Source organism: Odocoileus virginianus, chromosome 7 (assembly GCF_023699985.2).
Source record: "Odocoileus virginianus isolate 20LAN1187 ecotype Illinois chromosome 7, Ovbor_1.2, whole genome shotgun sequence".
NCBI classification, from domain to species: Eukaryota; Metazoa; Chordata; class Mammalia; order Artiodactyla; family Cervidae; genus Odocoileus; species Odocoileus virginianus.
This window is the reverse complement of record NC_069680.1, coordinates 15,932,815-15,941,827: the sequence shown is the minus strand read 5'-3', so window position 1 is coordinate 15,941,827 and position 9,013 is coordinate 15,932,815. Positions and strand designations below refer to the sequence as shown.

Genomic DNA, 9,013 nt, shown 5'->3' with positions numbered 1-9,013 from the left:
ACAGAACAAAAACCAACTTGAGCAAAGCAGAGCTTCCAAGGAGCTTTAAAGTCCTTGATGACGATACTGTGTAACTGGAAGTAACAAGGGCAGTGACACAGACTGCTTCTGTGGCCAGTGAAATCACGGCCTTTGAAGGTGAGGTTATCCAGACAAGCAGAACTACATATACGCCCATCTACCCAACCATTCATCCTAGCCAACATGAGAAATGAATGCAGTGGAAACCTTGGGATGATCTTTACTGTGGCCCTCGTTGGCGATGGCGGTGAACTTGCATGCTGGCCAGGGTGGAGTCCTGAACTTGAGTCTCAGGGACAGCAAGAGTCCTCCCTGCAAACTTGTAACAGAAATACCTTGATCCGTTTTCTAAAAACCTTCTTGCTTAACAATCACTCACCCTGGCATCTCTCCTTACATGTGATTCTTACAAAGAAATAAGGATACTTTCACATCAATGATCCTTAAAATGATGTGCTTTCTTACATTCCCTCCTGGTGAACTAAGTTTCATTAATAAGTGTTAGATCATTTCTGCTTGATACTCAGAGGGCCAACTCAGATATATCAGAGTGTCAGTCTTATAGCCCTAAGAGTGACATTTGCTTTCAGAAATGAACCAACCAGGTACACAAACTATGCCAAACTGGCATTAAGAATGAGATGGGAAAATAAAAAGAGTTCAGGGACCCTTTCTGGTATCCACATCATCACCCATCACCCACACCAACCACCGGGTCTCAAGTTCCACCTTGGGAACACATTTCTCTTGCTGAAGGCAGATCTAGTTTCCCCAGAGATAAAACCCAAATTATAGAAACAAGTGACCAGCCTTTATCTGCACATACTAAGTTGCTTTTATTAATCCAGAATGGCATGCTACAGATACTGTACAGCATGAACATTTATTCATTACAAAAATGGCTTCCAAACCATTAAAAATGAAATTGGAATAAGAGCATAAAACGGAACAGTAACATCACAATTGTTAGGAAACATTCAAAGTATTCACAAAAAAATGTTATAGTTAGCATTTTAATAAACCAGAGAAAAACCGGAGACAGTTTTACAATCGCTTCATGTCAACTACAATGGCACTGAATGAACAGGTTTTAGCTTTATACAGCATTTTGTAACATCAACATGCCTAGGTTTTTTTTTTTTTTTTAAAGTTTGCTACCTACTTGTATGTCACAGGGATACATAAAAGCGGCAGCTGGTTTTTCCTTTAAGAGTAATCTAATATACAGAATTTTTGGCCCTTAAGGGTTTATACCTCTTCATTTAAAATGCTTTCTGGACAATCTGCTACCAAACACGTCTTGTTATAGGTGACATTAAAACTACATACAAATCTACCTATGTAACATCACAGCAAAACATGATGAACGAAAATTACAGCATCAAAAAGAGGGAGAAAGCTAAAGTCACTGAGAATTTTGGCACATAAAAAGTTTTGCACACGGTCAGTCCATGTCCTCAGGGTGCAGGGCGCTCGCCTGTGAGTTCACAGGGGAAACGGGACAATTCCCACTGCTGCTGGTACAACGTTGCTAAGATTCCCTCACTAATGTTCAAGTCTTGTTTTACATAATGGCTTTTAAAGCAACTTTTGTTAATGCTACTGATCCTTTAATGCAACTATTAACGTCCATTTGGCGGTATCTGGGTTTCATACAGAAAAAAAAAAAAAAAGTCCAAAAGGGAAACAAAAAATATATATATACACATTTTATATATAAACTTAAAAACCTTGTACAAATGAGTTGTTATATATAAGATGCTTATGCTAAGGGGAAAAAAACTTTATACAGTTTCAAGAAAAAGGAAAACATATTTTAAAAGGGACAACGTACAGGTTCGACGAGCAATCTCTAAAGCAATAAATACTACTGGTCCAACAGCAATGTGATTCCATCAATTGTTGAATAGCAACCCCCTCCCCCCAAAAGAACAACACCATGGAACAAGGTATATTAACACATTTTAACCCTTTGTTTCTGTACATTTAAACAATAACAAGTAACATCACAATAAAAGTTGTTTCACACAGAGGAAAAAAAAAAAGTAAATGGCACTGCATTCCTTGTGCCCTATGGTTTAAAAACCAGATGTAAAATGATTGGTTCGCAAGCTCGTATTTAATACAAATAATACAGAACCAACTCCTTTTGGAGGGCTGCTTCAAAATTGCTTTTTTTTTCCTTTTTGTTTTTTAATCAGTCTTTTAAAACTAAGCTATCCGAACTACATAACAGTTATGTATATATATATATTTTTTAAACGCTACAAAGACTTTAAACAGCTGTTGATAAAAATTTTGGTAGAATCATGAGGTTCTTCTCTCATCTACATATTTAAAAGGAGAAATTGAAATAAGAATGGGTCAAATATTGACCAATGAACTCGATAAACATTAACTAATGTAGCCACATGGCACAAACGGAAAAGAGGACAACACGGAAACGGGCCGGAGGGTGGGGGTGGGGCGGGGCGGAACCGGAAATGAAGAAACAGCAAAAGGAAAACACTCCACAAAGCACCCGGGGCTGAGGAGGGTAAAGCTATTCTAGAGACTTGGTGACGAGGGACAGTGGCTGGGGCTGGGTCCCGGCCAGAGAGCCGTGGGAATGTAAGGAAGATGTCGACGGCTGTGCCAGAGATGAGGGGGGGATGGCAGGCGGCTGCAGAGCGGCGGGAGGCAGGTCCAGGGCCCCGTTGGCACAGAGGGCGGGGGCCTTGCCGTGGGCGGCCTCGGCAAGCAGGAGGGCGGGCGGCGGAGGCATCATGGACAGGTGGGCCAGGGGGTCGGGCTTCAGGGACAGCGAGAGAGGCTGGGTCTGCTCAGTCTGTGACTTGGCGTCTTGGGGAGGGGAGCCTAGCAGGTGGGGGGAGGAAGGAGGCGAGTCTAGTAAGCTTCCATCTGAAGAGGGTGGACTGAGGCAGCTGCCTTCACCTTGTATGTAGCGAACGCACTTTTTTTTTCTCCTAGAAACAGGGGAGGGAGGGGAGAGAGTTATCTGTGAATAAAGGGCAGAGATGCCAAGGGAGAGAGTTATCTTACTGCTCAGCGGCAAGAGGACCGCCACCTAACGATGCCCCCCGGGGAGACATTGCCCAGCGGCCAGGGGACGTTTAACGTCACGCTGGGGTGCCCGGCTCACTGAGCTATAACGCCCGCTCTGCGAATGAACTGTCAGACCGCACAACTCCCTACCTACCTGCTTCCCGTGCCCCCGCTAAACGCCCCCCGCCCCACTTCTGACCCAGTATAAGCGAGCAGGCTCAAGGGCGCCACCTGTGGACCGTGACACAAAGCGGCCACGCCCACACTGTTCGTTTGTTTTTTTTGGCTCAGACGTCCCTTCATTTCCCGTGGTAACCATCCCCCTCCATTTCCACCACGACCACCCCCACCCCTCAATGGGTGTGTGTGTGTACATGTGTGTAGAAGAGAAAGACAGAGCTCCCTCCCCAGGCGCCTCATATCCATCTGAAACTCAAAATGCTGACTGTTGAGCCCACAGAGCTTAAAGGCAGCGCGAGCAAGAGGCTGAAAAGGTTTTATCCCACCACCTCCACCATCACCATCACCATCACCACCAACCACCACCACCACCACCATCAGAGGCTGCTGGCGCCCAGAGAACGTTTTGGGCTTGTCTGTTAAGAACCACACCAAATCAAGAGAGGTCAGAATCAGTTGTGAAGGGGGGGCGTGGAGGGAGAGGGAAACAAAAAGAAAACCAAATAAACTCAAAAACAAAACAAAAATAAAAAACAAAAAAATAAAACCACCAAAAAACAGGTAGAAGAGGATAAACAAAGGTGGGGGAGGGGGAAGAATAAGAAAAACAGAAAATGATCCAAAGGAACAAGAATAACTGGTTGTATGGCCTGCAGGTTGTGGATTAAATTATGATTCAAACTTTTTTTATTTTTTTTAAGATTTGGGGTCTTCCCCTCCCCCACCCGATAGTGAGAAGGCTAGAAGGAGAGATGGTGAGAATGGGGATGGAGGGGCAACTTGCCCTGGTCCATATGCCAGGGCCAGTGAATAAGGGTTCAGCCCATCACAAGGAAGTGACAACAAAGAAGAAGTGCCAGGGAGTCGCAGCATGGACTTTCTTGGGGGGGGGGGGGGGGGGGGGTTATCAGGAGTAGTGTTTAAACCAGAAAGACTAATTTTGCCCTGCGCCAAAACCAGAGTCTCCCCTCTCCATTTCCTGTTTATGTAAGAAATAGGATTGAGAATTTCAGAGCCTCTTGTGCTTATCCATCTGAGGTGGGTGAAGTCAGTTCAAGACAGCGTGTGACCTCACAGCTTCCCCCTAGTATTCATCCCAGTTTGATGGGATCATATGTGGTAGGACAGGTGATCCTGGCAACCAACCCCATTCATGCTATTAAAAATAATGCAGATACAGGGGATGTGCTGACCTAAGAATACAGTCCGAACCGCGGCCGATAACACTGTCTAAAAGTAAGTACCGGCTGGCTTCCGGTCATGGGAAAGCAACCAAGATGCTGCCCAGTTGGAAGGCCACCACTGTCAGATGTCAGTGGCCTTTGAAAGGAAGTGAGTGCACTGAGTCCCTCCTTGGGTCCGTGCCCCAAAGCTGTCTGATGATGCCCCTCAGTGCATGGGGTGTGGACTCAGCAAGATGGCAGGAGGGAGGGGAGGCGGGGGGTGAAAGGGCACATGCTCAGTCCTTCCTGCCTCCCAGAGGCCAAGACCCATTGGGCCAGTGGCTTCAGGGCCTCTCCATCCCTGCCCTGGGTTGGAAGGAACTCCAGGAAAGTGAGGGCAGTCTGCCTTCACCTTTCAGTTGACAAGGTTCCTTTTCCTCCTCTGGGATAGACTGAAACGGACTATGGGTTCTGCTCCCATCCCAGAAACCCAAGATAAAATAATTAAGCCTCTTAAAGAGTTTTACACCACCTTAGCCTGCAGATCAAAACATGCTCAAAAAACTAAGATGTCCATGCATTTTAAAAATGGGAGAAGAAGGGGGGGGAGGCATAAGCAAAACTGAGAAAGCAACAGGGACAAATGAGAGAGAGGAAAGAGGAAAGGGACAAAGAAAGAACAGGGGGGAGAAAATAACAGGAAACAAGGGGATGACATCCAGCAGCGTTCCATGCTATATTAGGGCAGAGTGAAAAGATGGGAAAAGCAACTTGGTGGGCTCAAAACAGAATCTTGTTAAAATGTCCTCAAATGTCAAGTAAAATTAGAAACCCTGTGCAGGGAGCAAGGAGCCCTGATTAGCTGGGAACATTTCTGGTGCTCCCCTCCCCCCGTCTGCCCTCCTCATGGTATGAAGTTTCCATGTCCTGGGGATGAGTGGGGGGCATTTGAACACAGACACAAGGACTATGAATGACATGGTGACCGCTCCTTCTAAGAGGTGGCAAAGCAGATGGCAGTTGGAACCCACACATTTCGGACAGGCCAGAAAATGCCCTGTTTTGCAAATTCTTTTATTATTTTTTAAAAGCATATCTTGTATGACTGACTTAGCATCAAACCAGAGATTTCTAGCAAAGTCAAGAGGAAAAGTGGAGGAAAAAAGGGACGAGACCCATTCTCATCCTCCCCCACCTAAGCTCCACCTCTCATCAAGGTGTGGCCCCTGAAAAATTGGTTTTTGGCTTCTTATGAATTCAATCTGAAAGGAAAGTAAGAGTTCTTCCTGACCCTATTTTGGAATCACACCCTTAAGGGAGCAGATATGCACTTCTAAAGCTTTTACAGTAGGAGACAACAACCCCAACGAAGGAAAAATGGCCCCCGGGGAAGGTCTAAGGCTGCTGAGGCAGGAAAGAGGAAAGATGGCGCTGGGGGGGGGGGCACAGCTCGGCATCTGAGCAGCCACGCTGCACACTGACAGCTGCCCTGGAGCTGCACTGTAGAAAACCATGTTTATGAAGCAGCTCCGAAGCCTTGGGGTCGTTTGTTTTTGTTTTGCTTTGTTAAAAACGTCACGAAAATTCTTGTTTCTGAGGAGGATTCCACACTCAGGGTTTACGTGAGGTTGGAGCTGGGTCTGAGAAGGGAGTATCTAGTTAGTCAATGTTGGACATGATAACTTTCAGCCCCCAAAATGCCAGGTCTAACTCGCAGTTAACTGCTTCCAAAGCAGTAAGAGGGATTCATACACCACCACTCACCTCCTACAAATAAAATACACAAAGCAGGCAACAAACCACATTGCGAGAGGCGCACAACGGTGTCGGCTGCACCTTTCTACAGAGCATGAGGAACCCTCCCTTAGGAGCGTGCCCTGTGAGAAGCTAACCTTTCGCCATGGCAGAGCAGTGATTCTGCAGCTAATCGTCTTCCTACTCAGCACAATTCACTGCCTACACTGCCTATAAAGGGTCATCGGACTCCATCTTCTAGGCCAGCCCTAGTGAAATCTCTGATGCCCTCCACTAGCTGCACCATGAAACTCTTTTCTATTGCACAGATAAGATCTGAGTGGCAAAACCATCTGTCACCTCCAGGGACACTGTTGTCTCACAGAACAGGTGGGGGTTCCCTCTCCTGGTGGACAAGCACCCAAGGCCCCCTGTCCTCACTCAATGGGCAGAGAGTTGCCTGTGGAGGAAGGTCTCTCTCAAGAAAGACTCATGGGCCCCAGCTCCCCTCAACGTCTGGGCAACACGAGGTGCTTCGCTGATCTCTCGTAAGGCGTTGGGGGAGGGGGAGAGAGACACAGGAGATCGGTGGGCATGCACGTGATGGAATGGACATGGGAGCTAATGTCTAAACATGGAACACATGGCAAGGGCGTGGAGGAAAGGGACATGTGACAAGGGAGGCACTACAGACAGGGGGGGCGTGTTGGGTGTTGAGATACCTACCATCATAATATTCCAAATTCAAAGACTGCTTGTATCAGAACAAAGAAACAACAAATTTAACCAAAGGTGGTCATTAAAGGAAAGGAAATGAGACAGGAACTAGCTGGCATCCCTCCACCAAGAAGGAAGTGCCTATACCTTCCCTGAAATTACAGGTTGGATGGAACCTGCAGGTGGAACACAGGCATTTAATTTGGGCTCTTCTGATTCCCTTTGGAACCAGAGCTCTGTCTCTCTAAATATATGTATAGACACATACATATATATTTCTTTTTTTCCATTGTGCAGGCCAGCGGCACTGCAGTACGTGACCTCTGCTTGTGGCCCTGTAGCTGGTGCATGCCGTTCAATGCCACGCTTCTTTTCAGCACTGTAAAACAATGTCAGCTAACCAAGCTCCTCTGTCCAGAGATGTGGTTTTGAAACAGAAAATAAACAAAAACACAAAACAAAACTAAAAGAAGCCTGCCCCCAGAGCCCTTCTCCAAGTGTCTAGACTCCAAGTACATGGGAATGCTATCACTGCCAATCTGAGCTCATTCAAACCTCGGGACACGGTGGTCTCCCTCTGTCCTGCAGACACGCCACAGAAGCTCTGACAGGGCCTGGCCAGATCCAGGATGCTGGATTTCGGAGCAAAAGGCTAAGTGCCCGTCCTGGCCTGTGAGGGCTGTGGTCTAGGTCCTACCACCAGGGATATGTTATTTATAAGAGCAGGGGAAAGAGAGAAAGAGAAAAGGAGAGAGAGGACACAGCATAAAATTAGCAAAGAAATTTTGAAGAATGAGGATCATTAGTCATTGATGCCAGCGGGGAAGTAGATGGGAATGAGGTCAAAATATATTGACGCACTAAGGTACCAGAAGGACAGAATGCTTTGATTTTTCCCAAAGGCCTTGCAGTAGGGAATATACCTGCACGGTTTGCACCATAAAGTCTGTCGGTCAAGCCCGAACAGTGCCCGACACTTCTTTGGAGTATTTGCATCTGTTAGCATAAGGTAAACACAAAAAAACACAACACAATGGTGGGTCGTGCTCAGTTGGACGTAAAATCTCGGCTACAGCTGACTTGTCTTCGCTATCACCTTGGTTCTACGTGCCTGTCTTCCCTTACCAAGGACATGAAAGGAAAGGACTTCAATGCGTCAAAAGAAAAAAATAATAAAATAAAATGATAAAACACAAAAAGAAAAAAACAACAACCAGAAACCAAAAAACAACCAGGAAAAAATAAAAAAAATAAAAACAGAGAGAGAAGAGGAGGGGGAGAAGGTGACGTTGTTTGTTTCTACCTAGGCCAGGCTTACGATGGATGTCACTGAGCCCCCATCCCGGGCGGTCGGGAAGAAGGGGTTGGCAGGCAACATTCCCTGGGAGGGGGCGCGCTGGGGTTTGCTGTCACTGACCCGAGGAGGCACAAATGATGCTGTTTTACAGTGGCATTTTGGCTAGCAGCAGCGAGGAGGACAAGCACGTCCCTCACAGAGCAGTGTCCCGCGCCCTCCTGTCTCCTAAGATCCACACACAGAGCTACAAAGCAACAGGCCGGAGAAGGGGGGAAAGGACCGAATAGACCAGCTGCAAACCAGCACAGCGAATCTGGGAAATCTATACACACCTGCAAGGGCCGCACCAGTTATTCTGTTGATCAAGGCCAAAGCGCGCTCGGCATTTCTTAGGAGCGCTCAGGTCTGAATGAGTTCAAGAGAGAAGCGAGCAGAGGAGGACGTGGGAGAGAGGGAGGGAGAGAAGAGAAAAGAGAGAGAGAGGGAGGGAGAGAGAGGGAAGGGGGGAAGAGAAAGATACAAATAAGAAAAAAATAAAAATAAAAAAGGGAATAAATCAATGACCTGGTTACTAATCACAAAATATTGACTTTTGATTTTTAACTTTCTTTAATTAAAAAAAAAAGGTAGAAAAAAAATCACATTCTTATTCAACTCGTGAAATTAGCTGTTGCAAATAAAGCTGCAGTATCCCTTCTTTGAGGACTGTCTCTCCGATTTGTTTGAACTGATAAAGGGATGTTAGCTCCTCAAGAACTAGCTTTTAAATAATGTTTTTCTTCTTTTGGTTCTGCTTTTTCTTTTTTTCCTCTCAATTTGTTTTTCTTAAAGAAGAAAATAAAGCAAAGGAGGGAAT

At 46.1% G+C, this 9,013-nt stretch overlaps 1 protein-coding gene across 31 annotated transcripts in view; it reads right to left on the bottom strand.

The window, feature by feature from the left end:
* Nucleotides 1-832: 832 nt before the first annotated feature.
* Nucleotides 833-9,013, bottom strand: part of TCF7L2 (transcription factor 7 like 2) — a 199,438-nt gene continuing 191,257 nt past the window's right edge. For 12 of the 31 annotated variants that reach the window (XM_070470178.1, XM_070470176.1, XM_070470181.1 and 9 more), the window contains 2 exons: nt 8,490-8,562; nt 833-2,987 (listed from right to left, as the gene is read on the bottom strand). In XM_070470178.1, coding sequence (XP_070326279.1) covers nt 2,564-2,987; nt 8,490-8,562 — 497 coding nt within the window. In that variant the 3' untranslated portion in view covers nt 833-2,563. Of the gene's footprint in view, nt 2,988-6,868; nt 6,898-7,782; nt 7,857-8,489; nt 8,563-9,013 lie in introns of those variants that run through there. The other 19 variants (XM_070470197.1, XM_070470203.1, XM_070470198.1 and 16 more) reach the window with 7 other exon arrangements.